Genomic DNA, 22,556 nt, shown 5'->3' with positions numbered 1-22,556 from the left:
TGGCCGGTTCGATTGAGGATTCATGGAGAAACTCGATTAACAAGTTCTCAAACAAGCTCGCGAGTTGGTCGAGTATTGGACGTGTTTTTTTGTTTTTGAAATTCATTCTTGCTTTCTAGTTAAAAGATATACTCAGAATTCAATCTAGGATTGTAGATGAGGTCATGAATCGAACCGAACCAAATGTTAGCAGGCTAGATTGAAGATTCATGAACAAAATTACTAATTAAAAAGTTTACTAACATGCTAAAGTCCAATGAACAAAATACCAATATGAGCTCAAGTTCGGCTCATTTGCACTGTGATTAAGCTACGGGCGGATAGAGCCTTGAATTCTATTTAGATAGGGAAATATGAGTAAAATTTGATTTTGATGATTTGAGAAGCAGCGTATATAAGAATTTTGATTAAAAAAAAAGTTACAAATTAAAGATCAAAAATCAAAATAGCATAAAGAATTAAATTTTGAGGTGGGACATTTGTGCCGACTGCCAACGTAGATGTCAAGTAGCTTCGTTCCTGTTGGATAAGTTTTTTTCCGATACGAGCTTTGATTAACTGTATTCGTTTACAAAGCTAGTTCATTTTTGTAATGTTTTTTTTTTTTTTTAGTATTTGTAGATTTGTCTATGATTTGATAAAAATTAGATATTTCATATCTTAAACAAATAAGTTCTTTAAATCTTTTTCCAGATACTATGATGCAAAGTGAGGAAGAAAAGAGTCATTTAAACATAAAAGTAGTAAGTTCTCACTAATAAGCTGTGTAACATAGTAGGCAGCGTGGAGCTGTGGTGACTTGAGGTCACTTCCTTGTCACCAATCCGCGTTTGGTCCATTTCCATGTGAATTTCGCTTCATATTCCTTCAAATTTTCTTGTGGATTTGTTTGATTTTCCAGTCACCATCAGATCCCTCTGCATATTGCCACTCTCTTTTGCTGAATTAAAGAAAAAAACACAGTGCACACACTGGAAGTCTTCCTGTCTTCTTATTAGGTAATCCCAAGTTTCCTTTCTTGTTGGAATCTTTTAATTATTTCCTCTTCAATTCATTGCTGTGTTGTTGGGATTTGAGATCTTATTTTGATAGTATTGTGTATTTGGCCACAATTTGTGATTGCAGGTGAAGAAGTTCTGAATTTGAAGGGGTTTTGTTTCTCTGCTGAAAAGATTGGATTTTGTTGAAGTGGGGTTGGAGATATAGTGTTTATCTATTTCTGGGTGTTTTGGGTTTTTCTGTTCGTGGTGTGTGTGTGTGTGTGAATTTCACTTTTCTTGGAGAAAAAAAAGTGAAAAAGGGCTGTGGGGATTGAAGTTGAGTCTTGTTTAGTGGATATGATGGTGGGGATCGGGGTGATTCGAATGTTATCTGCGATTTGAAGAAGGTTTGAAGTTCGGTTAATTAGTTGAGCTCGGAGATAAAGAGCTGTGGGATTTAGTTATGGGGTCGAGGGGGGATAGATATGAATACCATGATCTTGTGCCATTAGCTGCACTGATCAATAGGGAGCTGAGGAATGAGAAAATGGAGAGGCCCGCGGTGAGATATGGCTCTGCAGCTCAGTCAAGGAAAGGGGAGGATTATTTCTTGATGAAGACTGATTGCCAGCGAGTTGCTGGAAATCCATCAACGTCGTTCTCTGTTTTTGGAGTATGTGATCCATTTATTTGTCTCAGTTTTATGAAGTGATGATTGTGTTTAGTCACTTGCTTGTGTTTTATTGAGCAAAATCTGTTTGAGATTCTGTATGTTGGAGAATCTCTATCGTTGAATCGTTGTGTCCTAATAAAGAGGTTGTCGGTGAAACTTAGGCCATGTTTGGTAGGGGTGATAACTCCACTAGGGATGGAAATCTATGAACAAAAATGACCTTGTTCATAGATTTCCATCCCTAGATGAGTTATCACCCCTACCAAACTATTAGCTCAGTTTGGTTGATGATTCTTGAAAAAGATCTTTTCATAAATGATTGGATTTTGTATATTGGGAGTTGTTCTATCAATTTGTGGATTTGGTGTGTCGGAGAATTTACTATCTTTGATTCGTTGCGTGTACTAAAAGGTTGTCTGTGCAACATAGGGTCAATTAACTCAGTTTTGGAATTTTGCTGATGATTTTTGAAAAATGTCTTTTTGTATAATTGGAGTTATTCTATCAATTTGTGGATTTGGTGTTTCGGAGAATTTACTATCTTTGATTCGTTGCATCAATAAAAGGTTGTCGATGAAACTTAGGGTCTATTAGATCAGTTTTGGAGTTTTGCTGATGATTCTTGAAAAAATCTTTTAAAAGATTATGGCCTTTGTTTGATGGGATTTAATCTATGAATTTGTAGATATTCGATGGGCATAATGGGAGTGCAGCTGCAATATTTTCGCGAGACCATTTGTTAAACTACGTGTTAAATGCCATGCCTCGTGGACTTGGACGGGATGAATGGCTACATGCTTTACCTAGAGCTTTGGTTGCCGGCTTTGTGAAAACCGACAAGGAATTTCAGGCCAAAGGCACGGATCCTGCACTATTTAACTGATTTTTTGATCTGTCGAAGACTTATTTTTATGTGCTTAAATAATTAACTGAATCTCGTCTCCTCTGCAGGAAAGACTTCTGGCACTACAGCTACATTTGTGATTATTGACGGGTGGACAGTTACTGTCGCATCTGTTGGAGATTCGCGCTGCATTTTAGATGCTCAGGGTGGCGGTGTTTCCATCTTGACCGTTGATCATAGACTTGAAGAAAATGCAGAGGAGTTAGTTCCTTTTCTCCGAGTGTAATGTTAAATTCTTGCTTTTCGTATACTTCTCTCACTGAAAATCCGTTCGCTTTCTAAACTTACAGAAGAGAGCGTGTCACTGCCAGTGGAGGCGAAGTGGGGAGGCTTAGCATTTTTGGCGGGACTGAGGTATGATCTGCATCCGTTTATTCTAGAAAGCTCGTTATTGGATTGAGGAGAAATAGTGATTTTCTCGCCTTAATTGCCTCTTCAGATTGGTCCTCTTCGTTGTTGGCCAGGCGGTTTGTGTCTTTCTCGATCAATTGGTGACATGGATGTGGGCGAATTTATCGTTCCAATACCCTATGTGAAGCAAGTAAAGGTAGCTTTTATACCTCTTCAGTACTTTCTTGTTTTAGCATGACAAATTTCTTTCCGAAACAACTGACTTTGTTCGTTTACGTGAAGCTATCAAGTAAAGGCGGAAGGCTGATAATCGCCTCTGATGGCGTCTGGGATGCATTGTCATCAGAAATGGCTGCAAAATCGTGCCATGGATTGCCTGCGGAGCTTGCTGCTCGTCTAGTGGTGAAGGTACCGATACCGAACTCAAAAGCCCTTTGTCTTTATTTTACACGAATCTTCTCTTTTTGGCTATACGACAAAAAAAATTGTTAGTTTTACCATAAAGAGAAGATTCGTGTAAATCTCGATTTACATGAATCTATTCATAGTCATCATAAGCCCTTTATGGCATTCCATTATCTCATTACATCAAAACGCTATTGTATAGGAAACGTTGAGGGCGCGTGGGCTCAAGGATGACACGACTTGCATAGTCGTCGATATAATTCCTCCGGACAATAACAAACTGCCGCCTTCTCCCCCGCCCGTGAAGCACAACAAGCTCAAGGCTTTGTTTTTCCGGAAAAAGTCTTGGAAATCCAACAAATTAACAAAGAAGCTATCCGCAGTGGGTATCGTTGAAGAGCTATTCGAAGAAGGATCAGCAATGCTTGCTGAAAGGTCAGTGTGCAACCTAAAAACCCGTTTCCTTACCGTTATTTGAGTTAATATGAGTTTCCGAAGGATTAGATGGTCAAACGAGCTCAAAGTTTTTCGATCCATCAAATCATGTATATCAAATTATCAAATTATCTCGGTATTTTGTGTGAATTATCGTACAATAGAAAGAAAGTTGTCGTTTTGAAATTTCGAACAAAAATTTTAGAAAATTTAGTATCTGTCTCATTTTTTTTTTCTGCGTCCGCCCCTGTTTGGAAATGCAAAGACCTCGTAAAATAGGGTCAACAATAATAGTAATATGTGAAGTTGTACAAAATCTTGATCTTATTTATTAAAAAATGGCAGGCTTGGAAATGACGAGCCGACTGCGCAGACGGGCGGTCTTTTTACGTGCGCCGTTTGCCAAGCTGACCTGGCACCGAACGAGGGAGTCTCGGTTCATGCTGGCTCGATATTCTCGGTGAGTTTGAAGCCATGGCAAGGCCCGTTCCTCTGCTCCGACTGCCGGGATAAGAAGGATGCGATGGAAGGGAAGAGACCGAGTGGAGTTAGAGTAGTATAGGTTAGCTCATCTTGTTCAATTGCTGCCATTCTTTTGTTCTCGTTGCTTCTCCTTCTATTGTTCTTCCTTAATTAGGTGATTGTTTTGGATATCGAATATTAAAATCGATAATATTTTGTGTAGTTAATTCATTGTTTAAATAGGAAAAAAAACGAGTGCATTCTTTTGTTAACATGTTGGAAATGAAATTGGTGGTTACTGATTATATTTATAATAATAAATACTCTCCTTCGTATTTATTTATTGGTGGACGATCAATTATTTCTAGCATAGTTTTGTAAAAATGATAAAAAATAATTAAAGAGGAGAAATGATAAATTAAGAGGAGAATAATATAGAGAAGAGTTTTATCTACATTATCACCTCTCTTATTTTACCATTTCTCAACTTTAACTATTTTTTATCATTTTTACAAAAAGATGGCAGAAAAGTCAATGGGACTGCTAAAGCGGGACGGTGGGAGTAAGAGTTAAGACCAAAATTGGTCCTAAACATATGACCATTTTTTTTTTGTCCTAAACTTTATCTTTTGGATTTTTTGGTCCTGCACATATGGAAATTTGATCATTTTGGTCCTCCGTCAATAGTTCTGTTAATTTTTTAACAGTCGAACACGTTTTATCCAATTTTGACCAGATTAGAATAATTTTAAGTCACTAATTATTTCCTAATTTTGCCCAATCAGTTTTGTAACTCATGTTCAATCTGAAATATCGTGTCTAGAGCCTCTGCTTGCAGAGAATGAATGTCTTTGCAGGGAATATACGGCGGATTGCTAACCACTCCATTCAATTCTCCTTCCACATCCTTGAGAGGATCAAACCACGACCCCAATCTCACACTCACTCTCCCCTCGAGGCAGTATCTCTCCACGTTGTAATGCGCCACGGGGCTCAGATCCACCGCCAAAACCCTCCCTCCGCCGCCCAAAACCCTAGCCACCGCAATTGCGAGCGCGCCGCTGCCGGTCCCCAAATCCGCCCACAAACCCTCCCCCAATTCCGAATCGGGCTTCACGACGCGGTCGACGAGATCGACGACGGCCACAGTCTCGGGGCGGGGGATGAGAATGTCTTCCTCGACGCTGAGAATGAGATCGCGCCAGTGCTCGCACCCGACCACGTACTGAAACGGCCCTTGATCCTCTGCCTCCACAGCTCGTACATTTCCTCCAACCGCGCCCTAATTGTTGCCTCTGCCGCGGCATTGCTTTCCGTCGAGAGTAGGGCGGGGTGCTCGACGGCGTCCTCGACCAGCCAATTGAGCTCGCGGAGTAGGAGGGAGGAGTCTGGGTCGCCGTCGAGGGCGGAGAATGTGAAGCCCACAGAGGAGGCTTGGGTTTTGGCCCACGCGTGCCATCGATTGAGGTCCGAGAGAGTGGTGCGGAAGGCAGGGGGCGGAGGTGGAGGGGAGTCTGGGGCTTGGGTGGCGCGGCCGCGTCGGAGCAGTAGGCGAGTCGCCGGGGTCTGGGGATTGGGCAAAATTATTTGTTAAAATAATTAGGAAATTAAAATGATTCTAATCTGGTCAAAATTGGGCAAAACGCGTTGACTGTTAAAAAATTAACGGAACTATTGACGGAGGACCAAAATGATCAAATTTCCATATGTGCAGGACCAAAAAATCTAAAAGATAAAGTTTAGGACCAAAAAGATAAAATGGTCATATGTTTAGGACTAATTTTGGCCTTAACTCAATAAATAAATTTGAAGATTTCCTTCCATTTTCTGTCGTGGTATGCATATGGTTTAGAATTTAGGATTTTAAATGGAAATTCTCCAACTTTTGGTGTTTTTATGTCATATTTTATTTTGTACTCAAGCTTTTCGACATAAGTCCCAATAGAGATTGTGCTGCCTAAACCTGTTCGATGAAACTTCTAATCTAGCTAAGTGGATTTCCTTAAATTTTTCTTAACAATGACTCTTGCAATGAAATATTTTTCTTTAATTTTTCCTTCTAATGTAGCTAGATACTTCACATGTCAACATAAATATACAAGCAAAATTCTATTGTCCCTCTTGCCACCAACATGGAGACTATACTTGACCTATTTGGACACATTTTAGCAAGCCCAAAATCTGAAATCCTTGGGTTCATGTCCTTATCCAGAAGTATGTTTTGAGGCTTGATGTCCAAATGCAAAATCCTTGTATTACAGCCTTGATGCAAGTACTCGAGCCCTCGAGCTATCCCAAGAGTGATCTCAAACAATTTATCCCATCCCAACGTAGACTCTTGAGATGTGGAAGCATTGTTGCCAATGAACTTTTCAAGAGAACCATTAGGCATGAAGTCATAAATGAGAGCTCTTTTCGAACCTTCAAAACAAAACCCCAACAGCGCAACAATATTAACATGGGATGTTCTGCTAATGCTAGCGACCTCATTCATGAAATCTTCCCCGTCTTCATTTGATTCATTCAAGACTTTCACTGCCACAAGATGACCGTCAGGAAATTGTCCTTTATAAACACTGCCAAATCCTCCTCTTCCTAATTTTTCACTAAATGAATTGGTCATTTTCTTGATGCTGGAGTATTTGTATCTCATTGGTACAAGATTCCCATTGTCCTTTAGAAAGAGTTCGATGTCTCGATCACGATCTTGCTTTGCCTTTTCACGCTTCCTCCGAATGAAAATCAATACAATTATCAGACAGGATGCAAGAGAGGCTATCACTGGTACCACTGATTATCATAAATCAAGAACAAATCAAGTTACACAAATCACAGAATTTGTATGCTTTTAATCAATGTAGAGAGAGTTAGCTTACATGTAGCTAATAATATCATCCTCAACTTATTTTCTGAAACAGAATTCAAACAAAGAAATCACCATTTCTGGTAGTTAGATCAATGCCAAAAAATTGATGCAAACAACACGACTAGGCATGGATTTAGAAATGTATAGAGCACAGACAGTCTATTCATTCGTGTTAGAGCCAAAAATTTCTAGACACAAACAAATGATACCTCGTTTGCAGTAGAATGTGTTATTGTTGGCAGTGAAACACTGCCCTCCTTCATTGAAACAACTAACACATTCATAAGAAACATCCCATTCAAGAGTAAAATCAGCAGTTATCACACTGAACAAATCATCAGAGTTTCGACTAAGATTTTATAGGCAGCTGAACTAACGAACAACCTTCCGGAGGTTCAATTTGCTCGGAAGGAGCACCATCGGACAATGGGATTTTATAGTACGTACACAGTGTAGAGGCACTCTATCTTGCTATAGTTTTCGAAGTATTCATCAAATTTAGACATATCAGTAGGTTCGGTGTTGCAGGGGAACAAGGTGAGATTTGGACAGAATGAGACTGAAATCGAAGGAGATCGAAGCATGGATTGATTCATGAAAGAAAAGCAGCTTTTGTTAAGCAATTGAGCTTCAAGCTGAGGATTACGAATCAAGATTTTGTTTGATGAATTGTACTCTAAAATAGAGAAGCCAAGATTTTCACCACCTAAATGGATCACTTGATCATCCGAATCACAGCCATCAACAGCGATTAATCCGCAGTCGGGATCATCAGCTCTTGTTAATGGGAAGTTGAGAGTGTGATCTCCACACTTTAAGGAATCTGAGCATTTCGAATCAGCAGATTTGAAGAGATGAAGATGGAAGGGGAGGAAGAAAAAGAGCAAGAGAGGCGGTGGCGTCCATGTAAGAGAAAAAGAAGGTTTATAAGAGAACTGTGCTTGGTGATCTACTATGGTTAAGTTTCCTAGTTTTTAATTCTGACTGCTACCCCTGCCACGAGTCGGTCGCACTGGGCCCGTTTCTGGCAGATTATTTTACCATTCACTACTCCTACAACACTACTACGTAAAAAATGCAGACAAAAACATGATTTAATCGAAATCAAGATGAAACATTACCTCGTTCTCTACGGCAGTAAAACTGATTGCTGTCGTTAGTGAGACACTGCCCTCCTCGCTCATAACAATCATAACATTCTTCAGATAAACTCCACTCTAGAGTGAAATTCGAACTAAACAAATCGAACACATCACCAGAGAAATTTTGGGCAGACCTAAATGGCATTTGATTCATTGTACATCCCGATCCTGGAAGCACATCATCAATTACCGCAGGAGCTTCCTCTGTCGCTTCTCTCTTGTAATAAATCTCTAAGATATCGCAGCTTATATTCTCGTAGTCGTAGTGCTTGAAGTAATGTACAACTCTTTGACTCGAATTGAAGCAGTTGAAGGTGGTGAGATTAGGAGAGTACGAAAACGAAACCAGAGGAGATTTTGGCAGCGATACGTTTGCGAAGGAGTTACAGCTTCTTCCATTGAAGTAGTTTGCTAGAACAGTATCGTGGATCAGAAATTTGTTGTCTGAAACTTTCCCAAGCAGATCCATCGGATATTCTCGCAGGTAAATTAGTGGATTTTTGTGAGGGAGGCTGCAATTGACTGGGATTAATCCGCATTTGGGGTGATTTATATCGGTGAAGGGGAATTCGATGCTGAAATTTCTGCAGGGGTAGGATTTCTCGCATTTTGATTCAACTTTGATCAGAAAAAGGAGATGGCAGATTAGGAAAAGGAGTGAGTGCAGATTTTTGGTAGAAGCCATAATTTGAATTGCTTCAAGAAAATCATGCGCTTCAAATAGGCCATAATCACAGTCCTCTTTCATATACAACGTGCTAGTTGACTTGGAATTAGTCATTGAAGACTACACTCTCATAATATCGCCTATACTTATATCCTATAGCGTCACGCATCGGTTACGAGAGCAATTGGGGTTTATAGATTAACCGAACTCTTATTCACGACAAACTAGTCTTTTGGGTTGAAGTTTCCTATTTGGTCAATGCTTTCATTGAGACCCAAACAACTCGTAGTGGTGGCCCTTGGAAGACAGCCATGACCAACGAGTATATTTGGGCCGACTTGGAGTAGTGGTTGAAAAAAAAAGGTCAGTCGTGACCAACGAAGGTGTTCACCCTTAAAGGAAGATAATTGATATTCTCTCTGTCCCTAAAGAGTATGAACATTTGGTTTAACATAAGTTTTAATGCGTAATTAGAAAAGTAAGAGAGAGATAGAAAAAGTTTTTAAAGTATTGTTAGTAGAGAATGATTCTCACTTCATTAAAGAGAAAAAAGTTTTCAAAATTAGAAAGTTCGTACTTTTTAGAGACGGACTAAAAAAGAAATAGTTCATACTTTTCAGGGCCGGAGAGAGTATGTCTTTAACGTCACACATTAATCATGAGAATAACAGCTATGGCGTTTATGGATTAGATGGACATTGATATTATATACTCCCTCCGTCCAACAATAGGAGTCCCATTTCTTATCGGTGCGGGTTTTAAGAAATGTTAAGAAAAGTGAATGGAAGAAAGTTAGTGGAATAGGGGTCCCACTTGTATATATTAGTTTTAAATGATATGTGAGTGGAATGGGTTGGTGGAATGTGGGGCCTCTTTACCATTTATGGTAATTATGAACCGGGACTCCTATTCGTGGACGGACCAAAATGGAAAAACGGGACTCCTATTCGCTAACGGAGGGAGTACCATATAGGTAGGATCAACTGACTGACCTTTTTTGTAATGGATAATAGGTTATTGGTTTGACTTAATATGTTAATAGAGAGAAAACAAAATAAATTTTAAAACAAATGATGTAGCTGTATGAAAATTGAATATATTTATTGAAATATTAGTCCTTAAATACTCTCTCCATCTCATAAAAATAGTTTTCTATTTCCATTTTTATCTTTCCCACAAAAATGGCCTATTTCTATTTTTAGCAAGATTTTTTTCTCTCTTTTTAAGGTGAGCTCATTCTCCACTAACAATACTTCAATCATTTTTTTTAATATCTTTCATTCTTTACTAATTTCACATTTTTAGCTTATGTTGGGAGCGTTGCCGCAATTCTCCGGCACACAAGCTTCGTATAGGTATTCTGCTCCACGGCAGATTTTCGAGGAGATGATGATGATGATGAGAGATAATATGCGGAAAGAGAGAGTGTGGAGGTTCATGTCTAATTCTTGAGGAATGAGATGAAGAAAAACTTAGTTATATGACTGTTGTTTTTTTTAGTTCAATAAGTTGGGATGGAATGGTTTTTTTTTTTTTCCCATGAATCTTGTTAAGTTGTGGCCATGTTAAATTTGGAATGGAATCTACCACGTGATTGGCTAATTGACTTGGTCTTGGAGATATGAACCAGGGATTGCATTTTTTGTATTTGTGTCGCAACAGTCATATGTCAAGTAGTATGAATTTTCTACAACAAACATGGATTATTCAACACTTTGTTGGTTTGTTTTGATGTTATTACTTGTGAATGCAAATCAAGCTTGAAATGAGCTTTGCCTAGTTTTGTTATTTTGTTGGATATGATGCTTATTGAGTTGTTTTGGTGCAACTCTAAGAAAATGGAGAAAATGAGTTCAAAGTAAAAGGAATGATAGAGATCGATCAAACGAAAAAACCACCTATATCCTAAATTAGTTTTACTTTAGAGTTTCTTACCTATTTGTGCTCGTAATTTCGAGTTAACGTTTACCCTAGAATATTTAAACACTATATTTTACTCGTAATTTTGAGTTAAAGACACAAACGTATTGGTTAAATATACTCCATCAAATTGACTAGCGGAAAACAACAGATGATAAGAATTAAATTTCTAGAAATTGAAGATTCATTATCTGAAAATAGAAGATTAATGGAGTATCAATTTCTACATGTTATAAAAGAAACTGTAAAATTAGTATCAAATTACTAGTAAAATAAAACTAATAATATATATGAATGTAGACTAATTAGCCACACATTGCTAATTAAATAAAAGTAGTAAGATGGAATAAAATTTCTAAGATGTGTAAATGATGTCCTTAATGATAGACCAAAAGATCCATTTTGATATCTAATATTATTTGAATTCTCTATAGTAACGTGGAATAGAGTGTCCTCACATAAAATTTGTGTAATTGATTTACTTAATGATGGACCAAATTGGATAAAGGGAGTATTAAAATGTAGCGAGAATGAAATTAATGAAATATGAGGTTTACTCTTAAAAATGATAAAAGTGAAATGTGATAAATTTTTAGAGACAGACGAAAATGAAAATAAGTGATAAATTTTCAAGGACAGATGAAGTGAAAAATCAGGTTTTATTTTATGTAGTTCTATCTTATAAATATCATAGATAGTCCTTGAGCTAAGGCGTAATCACATTCATGATACTTTTGAGGTTTACTATTAAAAATGATAAAAGTGAAATGTGATAAATTTTTAGAGACAGACGAAAATGAAAATAAGTGATAAATTTTCAAGGACAGATGAAGTGAAAATCAGATTTTATTTTATGTAGTTCTATCTTAAAAATATTATGGATAGTCCTTGAGCTAAGGCGTAATCACATTCATGATACTTTTTTCACTATTCATCACAATTTTGCACGAAAAATGTCCCCAATGCATGGAGGGTATTTTTGGAGTTTTGTATCTAGATGCTGAATATTAATACTAGTTTTTTTTTATCTTTCACTTTAATATTAGATATGATATTTTCTTATAATTAAATTGACCGAAATACTATTTTTCACTTTACTTTTTCAATCACTTTATGTCAAATCTTCTTTCTTTTTCTCTTTATAAAATTTTTAGAAAATAAAAAATACTACTATAAATTTTTTAAATCTATTTAATTTCGAATTTAAATATATATCCAAATTGGGACGAAAACAAGCAAACCGAAGGGAATTTCAAAATCTTTCGAGAATTATATCTGTCCAAATTGGACCGGCCTAACCGAACACGCCCTTAATAAAAATTGAGGCAGCCGCCACGTGTGGAGCCGGTCCAAACTCCAAACCGGTTTTAGTAGTTGCTGTCTATCCAATCATTTCGGTTTTACAATTCTCTGTTTAGCTTCCGCAACTTCTTGGGCAAAGGCGGCACGCATCCAGGTATCTTATCTTATCTTGCTATTGATATATTGGGGAATCAATCTAGGTTTTTAATTGAGTTGTCCATGTTATTTCAGTGACTGTCTATTTTGTTCAGATTTTCTATTACTTTCCTCTAATTTTGTTAATTGATGAATTGCTCTAAAATCAACTAGAATTCGTGTGAAATAGAGTGAAGTTGGAAGTTATCAGTACTGTATATAAAATCTGCTCTGGCCCACTATACATTTGAATTTTGTATTCCACCTGTTCGACGGAAGTCTCAAATGATATTCTACTGAGCCTTTACCTCTAACTTGGCACTCAAAACGTTTGACAAAAGTCTGAACTTGGCCTGGGATTGTTTGCACATATTAATCCTTACTTTGGTAGACCCCTATTTTGCTGTAGATAATAGTTTTTACATACCAAAGCTTGTCCCATTTGCTCTAGGATTAGGGTGTGAAGAAGAATAATGTTAAACTTAACAAAAGTAATAATCATAGTAGCTTTATCAAATTGCTTTCCAGTCACTCAATTGCTTTCCCTTCCAACATCTCTACCACCCTCATCATCGACGGTCTGTCCTAAGGGTTTGTCTGAATGCGCCACAACCCAACGTTGATCAAATTTCTCTTAACGTGTTCGCTTTCATCTTCTTCGTTGGACCTATAATCCTAGTAAATGATGGAATCAGGTTGAGCCTAAAATTTGGAAGTGTGCTGGTTGGAAATACATTCCTCAACTTCTCATATAATGTATATAATCATGGATATATAAATTCATCAAAATTTTGTTTTTATTTATCTAATTGTGACCCTTAACACTTGTCTACAAGACCATTGCTATTTAATAATGCTACATTTTTCACATAACTTGCCATATTCAAGCAAAATACTAGAAAGATTCGGAAGTTGAATAGGTTGGTGCTGCTCTTGGGGATGGTTGAAGGCAAGGTTTAGGTGGAACCTCCAATGTCCCGAGCTTCCCTTCCAACATTTCTACCACCCTCATCATCGACGGTCGGTCCTTGGGTTTTGTCTGAATACACCACAACCCAACAATGATCATGTTTCTCTTCAAAGGTTGGCTTTCTGATTCTTCATTCATTGCTTTGGAAATATTTCCATCTCTTTCCACATTGACCTCAACTTCCTTGTAGAGATAATTTGGGAAATATATTTCACTTGTGCAATCTACATCTCTTGGATCAATGGTCTTCTTTCCTCCAGCCATCTCCAAAACCAATATTCCGTAACTATACACATCATACTTGTAAGAGACTTCTTCGAAGTTTCTAGAAAACACTTCAGGGGCAATGTATCATATAGTACCTCTTGCCCCCATCATAGAGACTATGCTTGATCTATTCGGACACAATTTAGCAAGCCCAAAATCTGAAATCCTTGGATTCATGTCCTTATCCAGAAGAATGTTCTGAGGCTTGATGTCCAAATGCAGAATCCTCGTATTACAACCTTGATGCAAGTATTCAAGCCCTCGAGCTATCCCAAGAGCAGATCTCAAACACTTTATCCCATCCCAACCCAGATTCTTGACACGAGGAAGCAGTGGTGCTAATAAACTTTTCAAGAGAACCATTAGGCATGTAGTCATAAATGAGAGCTCTTTTCGAACCTTCAAAACAAAACCCCAACAGCGCCACAATGTTAATGTGAGAAGTTCTGCTAATACTGGCGACCTCATTCATGAAATCTTCCCCATTCCCATTTGAATCGTTCAAGACTTTCACTGCCACAAGACGATCGTCAGGAAACTGTCCTTTGTAAACATTGCCAAACCCTCCTCTTCCCAAGTTTTCATTGAATGAGTTTGTCATTTTCTTGATGCTGGAGTATTTGTATCTAATCGGTGCAAGATTTCCATTGTTTTTCAGAAAGCGTTTGATGTCTTTTTCTTGCTCTTATTTTGCCTTTGCACGCTTCCTATGAATGAAAACATATACAACTATCAAACAGGATGCAAGAGCGGTTATAATCAGACCACCTATTAAGCAAAAAAGTCGTTTAATTTAATGCATCTTAGAAGAATGGTATGCTGACCGCAGTCAAGCATAAAGGAAACAGAGTAGAAAAATTATGAATTATTGGATATCTTAGCAAAAAGGTATTGGTAAAGGGGACATACCTATTAAAAAGAACATACTGAGTCTGGTTTTTCCTGCAAAAAAAATGACGTCATTATTCTTCAAATTTTCCCTTTCCGAGCTAATCGTCGAAATGTACTCGGTCTGTTTTTTGTTAATTGAGTCACTATTTTATATTTCAGGAAGTTTCAGAGTAATTTCTACTTTTGGCAAAAGAAATTGCTCAATTAACAATGGAACGATGAGAGTATGTAATAAAAGTAATCTAGTTTTGGAATTTGAAAGATCAAGTTGGTACAACAGCAAAAAATAACACTACTGCTATATCCACAAAGCATAGTATTGCAAGAGAGATACTTAGATAGAAAAGTAGTTGAAATTTTATCAGTAGAAATTCAGAATCATCTCATCATTGAGAAAAATTTACTATAAATAGACATTTAGTGGATGACCGAAAATGAAAAAATAAGACTATTTTTCGTGGACAGATGTAGTTTCGTCAACACGGCAAAAACCATTCTTTATGTGTCTTGTATTAATATATACGGTGTTGTATCTTAGGGTTACTGTCTAACAGGCCTAACATCACCTCAATTTAATTTAAAAAGGTAAGAAGTCTATAAAATCTTACTTGGTCCACAGCTCCAAGAGTACGCCGGTCAGGACAGAAACACCTAAAATGGAAAGAAGTCTGATTAAAACCGCAGCGGCCACCGCTCTCTTGGCAATCACTACAATCACTCGCCGTCCAATTCATCAAAAACCCCCTCCTCAAAACCGCTGCAACATCCACCACTTCGTCTCCTCTCTCATTCCCGTTCAACTCCACACGTGCCCCCACGCTATCCTCGCACGTGCCAGCCACTCTCCCCCAATTTTTATCGCGAAAAAACATTGACAAAGCAATCTTGTCGCTACTCTCTCTAGAACCATTGCAACCAATTTTGTACCTCAGTAGCTCCTCGGTCACGTTTTTACAACCGAAAAACAGATTGAGGAATTCGCCGCCAAAGTAATGGAATCTTTCGGCAGGGAGAGTCTCGTTTCTGATTCTATGAAAGCAGCTGCCGATCGCGTCTGATGACAATATCAACGCCTCGGCATTAAACACGTGGAGAGATTGGTTGTGGTAGAAAATGTCCTCGATTATGTACTCATTTCTCGGCAGCCGAAGAACTGGGGATCCTAGAAATCGATCGAGAAGCCTGGGTAGCCGCAGTAGGGTTGTTGAGACGGGAGGAAGAATGGGAAGCTTATGTTGGGGCCTCCGCTGCGGCAAGTTGTCGGCTTGCAGGCTTCGTATCGGTAGTCTGCGCCGCTGCAGATTTTGGATGAGATGATGAGGAGAGAGAATACGAAGAGAGAAAAAGTGTGGAGGTTGTCTATTTTCATGTCTAAGGGCTTGACGAATAAGATGACAACAAACTGTATTTATTTGTTGTTTTGTTAGTTTCAATCAGTTGGGAAATATAACCTTGTTGACTTGGTCAATGCTGAAGTATTCAAAATCTTAGATACACTGTTGCATTTTGTTGCAGCAAAAAAAAAAACGATTCTAGTTGCCTTGGCGGCCCCCACACTCCGGCCCGACATCATGTGAGGGGGTTAAATCAGGGTACACAGTAGCCCGTTAACCCACTGACTTGCATTTTGTTGGAAATGAAGTTGGCAGTGTAGTACTAGTTGTTAACGGTAAAAATGAGGTCTTTAATAGAGGTTTGTTGATAGGATGTACTTTACTGAAAATTGAAAATTCGGTACTGAGAGAAAACCTATATATTTACTTTACTAAAATTTTCGGTATGTTGAATTTTTGTATACCATAATTTCGATAAGTATCGACATTGTAGCGTATTTTCTATATACCTTAATTTTTTTGGTAATATTGAACTTTTACTACACATTGGTTTATGGTAAAACATACTGATATCCAATTATTTTGAAAATAATATTAAATACAGAAATATTGAAAATAATGTTTCAAAATATGTAGATGATCTCTAGTTAACCAATCCTGTGGCAATAGTGGCTGTCTATCCTTTCAATTCGGTTTTACTGTTGTAACACTCGCAGTTAGCCTCACTTCTATTTCTATGTAGCTCAATGCAACTTCTATGGCAAAAGCTTCAAGAATCGAGGAATCTTAATTGAGTTATTCATATTCTTCACAAAATTGTTTGTTTTATTTGGATTCTGTTTAACACTTTCTACAGTAAAACTGAACATAACTTACCACACAAATTCACGCAAAATACTACAAAGATTCAGAAGTTGAATAGGTTGGTGCTTCTCTAGGGGGTGAATTTAGGTAAGGCTTAGATGGAACCTCCAACAACCCAACTTTCCCTTCCAACATCTCTGCCACTCTTGTCATCGACGGTCGGTCCTTAGGGTTTGTCTGAATGCACCACAACCCAACAATGATCAAATTTCTCTTAATGTGTTCGATTTCATCTTCTTCGTCCAATGCTCCACCAAGATCACCATCTCTTTCTGCATTCATCTCAATCTGCTTGTAGAGATATGTGGGGAAATATATTTCACTAGTACACTCTACATCTCTTCGATCAACGGTTGTCCTTCCCCCAACCATATCCAAAACCAGCATCCCATAACTATACACATCCGACTTATAAGAGACATCTCCGAAGTTTCTAGAAAACACTTCTGGAGCAATGTATCCTATTGTACCTCTTGTCCCCATCATAGAGACTATGCTTGATCTGTTTGGACACAATTTAGCAAGCCCGAAATCTGAAATCCTTGGATTCATATCCTTATCGAGAAGAATGTTCTGAGGCTTGATGTCCAAATGTAGAATCCTCGTATTACAGCCTTGGTGCAAGTATTCCAGCCCTCGAGCTACCCCAAGAGCGATCTCAAACAATTTGTCCCATCGCAACCCAGATTCTTGAGACGAGGATGCACTATTGCCAATGAACTTCTCAAGAGATCCATTAGGCATGAAATCATAAACGAGAGCTCTTTTATAACCTTCAACGCAGAATCCCAAAAGCGTGACAGATATTAATGTGGGAGGTTCTGCTAATACTGGCGACCTCATTCACGAAATCTTCCCCATCTCCATTTGATTCATTCAAGACTTTCACCGCCACAGGACGACCATCGGGAAACTGTCCTTTGAAAACATTGCCAAATCCTCCTTTCCCCAAGTTTTCATTGAATGAGTTTGTCATTTTATTTATGTTGGAGTATTCATATCTAATCGGTTCAAAATTTCCATTGTTTTTCAGAAAGTGTTCGATGTGTTTTTGTTGCTCTTGTTTTGCCTTTCCACGCTTCCTTCGAGTGAAGACATATGAAGCTATCACACAGGATATAAGAGCGGCTGTAGTCAGACCACCTGTCAAGCAAAAGAGTTGTTTAATTTAAGGAATCTGAGAAGAATGTAATTTAAAAAGTATGCTGACAACAATCAAACATAAAGGAAACAGAGTAGAAGAAGTATGAATGATTGAAAAAAGAAGATTTAATTAAGATCTTAGCTAAGTATTGGTGAAGGGGACATACGCATACCTGTGAAAAAGAACATACTGCGTCTGGTCTTTCCTGGAAAGGAAATCGGCATTATTAATTTTTAAATATACCGTAAACAGTCAGAGGCTAATTTTAGTGGACGATCAGAGATGGAAAAACAAGACTATTTTTTATGGACGGACACAATATTTGCCAACGCGACATCACCTATTCTCTATGTGTGTCATGAATGTCTAACATGTCACAACTTAGGAGCAGTTCGATTCTCACTATTGCCTATTCTCTGGACAATTAATGAGGGACGGAGGGAGTACTTATCTCTTGTTCAGTTACCTTTTCTTTCAAAAACTTGGCTTGTAATAGTGTAATCTCACCTTCATCCTTATAACTAATTTAATTAGATATAAAGTCTATTTAGGATTATCATATATGGGTAGTGATAAAATGTAAACTCATATTTCCAAACTATGATCTAGACTGTTAAAAAATATCTATTCAACAAATGACAAAATAGTAGCAACAGAAAATGTCAACAAAGCATCAACCGTTGACACTATGTTGACATTTTCTGTTGCTACTATTTTGTCATCTGTTGACATTTTTTAACGGTCGAGATCATAGTTTATACTACCTCCGTCCCTGAAAGTTTGACACAGTTTACCATTTTGGTCCGTCCTGAAAGTTTGACACACTTCAATTTTTACCATTTTTGGTAGTGGACCCCATATTCACTAACTCATTCGTACCCACATTTTATTATAAAAATAATACTTTAAAAGTAGAACCCACGTCTTACCAATTTTTTTAACTCACTTTTTATTACATTTCTTAAAACTCGTGTCGGGTCAAAGTGTGTCAATATTTGCGGGATGGAGTTAGTAGTACCTACTAGTTATTGGAGTACTAAATAAAGGAAAGAAGTGAATAATATCTTAGTTGGTCCGCAGCTCCTACAATCAGTCGTCGGCGTTATCGTCCAATTCATCACAAACCCCCTCCTCAAAACCGCCCCAACATCCACCACTTCATCTCCTCTCTCATCTTCATTCAACTCCGCTCATCCCACGGCGTTCACATCGCACGTGTCAACCGCTCTCCCCGAATTCACATTGCCAACAAACATCGCCAAAGCATTACAACCAACCTCGTACCTCAGCAGCTCATCGCTCATGTTCCTGCAGCCTGCAAACAGAAGGAGATTTTCACCGCTAAAGTAATCCAATCTGCCGTTGAAGGGGAGAGGCGTGTATTCGATTGACATTCCAGAACAATTGATGATCTTGTTTGATGATGGTGATATGCTTAGCGCTGAAGCGTTAAACACACGGAGAGATTGATTGTGGTAGAAAATGTCCTTGATTACTAAGTTACTTTTCGACACCGTAAGAAGTGGATATCCGTCATTACTGCAATAGATCACGAAGCCTGGGTAGCCGCAGTCGGGTTGTTGAGATGGAAGGGAAAATGGGAAGCTTATGTTGGGACCGTTGCCGCAATTCGCCGGCGGGCAGGCTCCGCGGCAGGTAATGATGAGAGATAATATGAAGAGAGGGAAAGTGTGGAGGTTATCTACTTTCATGTCTAAATTCTTGATGAATAAGATGAAGAGAAGCTTAATGATTATGATTATTAGTTTCAATAAGTTGGGAGATAAGAGAACGCTCTGCTTCTCATCTGTAACATTCATGAACGACCGTGTTGACTTGGGAAACTTGAATATTCAAAATCTTGAATTACGTTATTACTTTTATATACTCCTTCCGTCCCACTTAAAATTAAACATTTGAAAATTGGCACGAAAGTTTATGTAGTGTTGTTTTGTGAGTTAACGAAGAGAGAGTGTTGTTTTCATTTTAGAAAACGTTTCATTTGTAACAAACAACCAAAAAGCAAAACGTTTTATTTTTAACGAGACCAGACAATATTAGTTAAATACTTTATAAAATGCGAATGGAGTTATGTAAGAGAATAGACCATTTTGTACTATAGTTGACTTGGAAATCAATGTGTTAGTGGAAGAGCCTCGACAAATATTGGGCAAATTAAGAATTTTCTAAAATCTAAACCAATCAAAAATAAGAAACTATATTTTTAGGTGGATAATTCTCTCACTAAAACTTTTCTACTAGCTTTCAATTTTCGTAGTTTTCAATTTTCCGCTGTTGCATAGAAAAAAATCATGTACTATAAAGTTTATGCTTAATTATTTGTTTTTTGAATTATTCTAACTGAGATCCGCAGTAATTTGATAATCGGAACCATTCATATAACCGATCTTAATCGGTTCGGTATTGGAACTGAGTAGGTAAGCTTTTCTTGAGCATGGCTATGAAACATGTGACATAAAATCAGTGGCATGCGAGAGTATTAGATTAAAATACATCCATTTCAATTTATTTATATTAATTGCACTTTTTTTTTAAATGCCCTTACAAATTCATCACAATATTTATTGTATGTAGTATTCAAATTGTGCGGCAACACAGGTGCTCAAGTAATCCTCACTGCTTTCCGTCTTCGAGATCCGAACCGCCTCGGTGAAGCACACGACTAGCAACGGAGGATGGCACCGAATCGGTGTTGGGACCGTGCGGAGGGGTGAAGCACTTGTTTAGACAGTCGACGGAGCAACTTGTAACGTATCCAATGCATACCTTCATACAGTCATCGTAACAACTCCCATGCGCAAACACAAATACCATCATTAACAACAACGCAACCATTTTTGCTCTCATATTTTCCATTTTCTTCTAAAATTATTTATTATTTTATTTGATTTTTTGATGTGATATACAATATGAAGAACATAGGTTTATATATATGTGAATGATCTTGATTTTGGAGAAAGGTATTTATGAAAAATAGCCTAATGGAAAATAAATAAACACTTTAAAGGAAAAAAAAATCTTTTAAAGGAAAAAGCAACCCATATGATCACACTTTTTTACGGGAAGAAAATACTCTAGATGAAGACAATTTTAAAAGAAAAGGCAACTCGTGAAGACACTTTAATAGATGTGAGATATTTCTTTTTTTTTAGCAATAATTACCTTTCTTCTTTAATTTGCTATATATCTTCTTCTTTTTCTCTCTTTTACTTTATCTTTTTATGTTTTTCCTACTTTTTTACTATATCCTAATTTATTACTTCCTCTATCAACCAAACACTGTCCATATTTGTCATTTCGGTCCATTGATAAAATATTATCCACATTGAATTTTTCTATTTTTGGTAAATGGACCCTACTTTTCACTAACTCATTACACTCACATTCTATTATAAAACAATATATAAAAGTGATATCCGTATTTCACTAACTGTTGCAACTCTCTTTTATTCACATTTCTTCAAATTCGTGTCGAGTTAAATGTGGACAACATTAATAGACATAGGGAGTATATAGTAATTTAACTCATTAAACGGCACTATCTAAGGTTGTGTGGCTATATAGAAACTCTTCACTTAGTGATAGATATGAATATGAGAACGCCTATAAGATTAAAATACATCATAACCACCAATCTCCATTTCAATTTATCTAACAGTTTATTTGTATTTATATTAATTGAATAATTTTATCAAATGCTCTTACAAATTCTTCACAATATTTATTGTATGGTGTTCAAATTATGCAACAACATAAGTGGTCAAGTAAGCCTCATTGCTTTCCATCTTCAAGGTCCAAACCACCACGGTAAAGCACATGACGGGATGGTGGGATCTCGGCCTTGGGATTATGCGGAGGTCTGGAGCACCGGTTTACACAGTCGAAAGAGCAAACTACATCAGGTCCAATGCATCACTTCATACAATCGTCATAACAATCCCCAGTGGCGGACGCAGAAATATTTCGTGGTAGGGGCTGGCTGTACTATAAATGTTTTATAGTTAACATACAACTCCCTTCGTCTTTTAAAACAGAGATTTCTGCAGCGTCACGAGTTTTAAAGTGAAATTGGTATAGTGTGACGTATAAAATTTAAGTATAGATAACATAAAAAAATATTATAGAACTCCCTCCGTGCACGACTAATTGGCATGTTTTACTCTACTTAGATTTGAAGTAATATAGTGAAAAATAGGTGGATAAAGTTATTGAAATGTGAGTCCTATTATAATAAAGTTTTAATGGAATGAACTAGTGGAACATGAAAATTATTATCAACAGTAATAAAAAGTACTTCATTCGTCCCACAAACATATGCATTTTTAGTTGGGCAGGAGTTTTAATATATAGTAACGGGTAAAAAATAAGAGAGAGATATAAAGAAAAATTAATTAAAGTATAGTTATAGGAGAATGAGTCACACCTCATTAGAGACAAAAAAGTTTCCAAAATTAGAAAGTGAATATTCTTGTACGACTGACTAAAAAATGTATATTTTTATGGGATGAAGGGAGTAAATTAGACAATTAATTGTGGAAGTGTAAAAAAAAAATTTATGCCAATTAATTGTGGACGAAAGGAGTACTACTTTATTGAAAAATGTCTATCCAATAATAATATTACAATAATTTTGTGATCAACTCTTTTCTAATATACCAAGAAAGAAATATTACTAATAAAGCTGAATGAATAAGGACATCGCAAAGCTGAATAACATTTCCAGTATAAACATTTGAACTTAACTTTATGCAATAAGTCTTAATTGAAGTAAAATAATTAAACTATGTTTAATAAACAAAATTTACTAATAGAAGTAGAGCATG

General features: G+C 37.1%; 1 protein-coding gene, 1 long non-coding RNA gene and 2 pseudogenes across 2 annotated transcripts; 2 read left to right on the top strand and 2 right to left on the bottom strand.

Annotated features, from left to right (window-relative positions):
• Positions 1 to 832: 832 nt before the first annotated feature.
• On the top strand, positions 833 to 4,515 carry LOC125209403 (probable protein phosphatase 2C 15). The gene is made up of 9 exons (XM_048109007.1): positions 833 to 998; positions 1,126 to 1,653; positions 2,339 to 2,510; positions 2,605 to 2,758; positions 2,848 to 2,911; positions 2,997 to 3,104; positions 3,191 to 3,316; positions 3,516 to 3,748; positions 4,094 to 4,515. Exons 2-9 carry the CDS (start codon positions 1,444 to 1,446, stop codon positions 4,308 to 4,310), a joined length of 1,284 nt encoding a protein of 427 aa, XP_047964964.1. The 5' UTR covers positions 833 to 998; positions 1,126 to 1,443; the 3' UTR covers positions 4,311 to 4,515.
• A 7,698-nt stretch (positions 4,516 to 12,213) lies between these two features.
• On the top strand, positions 12,214 to 16,210 carry LOC125209428. The gene is made up of 2 exons (XR_007174326.1): positions 12,214 to 12,261; positions 15,886 to 16,210. It is a non-coding gene; the product is annotated as an uncharacterized LOC125209428 (long non-coding RNA).
• Positions 13,133 to 14,323, bottom strand: LOC125209412 (annotated as a pseudogene).
• Positions 16,211 to 16,601: 391 nt separating the features above from the next.
• Positions 16,602 to 17,559, bottom strand: LOC125210038 (annotated as a pseudogene).
• Positions 17,560 to 22,556: the final 4,997 nt, after the last annotated feature.

This window comes from Salvia hispanica, chromosome 3 (assembly GCF_023119035.1).
Source record: "Salvia hispanica cultivar TCC Black 2014 chromosome 3, UniMelb_Shisp_WGS_1.0, whole genome shotgun sequence".
NCBI lineage: Eukaryota > Viridiplantae > Streptophyta > Magnoliopsida > Lamiales > Lamiaceae > Salvia > Salvia hispanica.
This window is presented reverse-complemented; position numbering and strand designations above follow the sequence as displayed.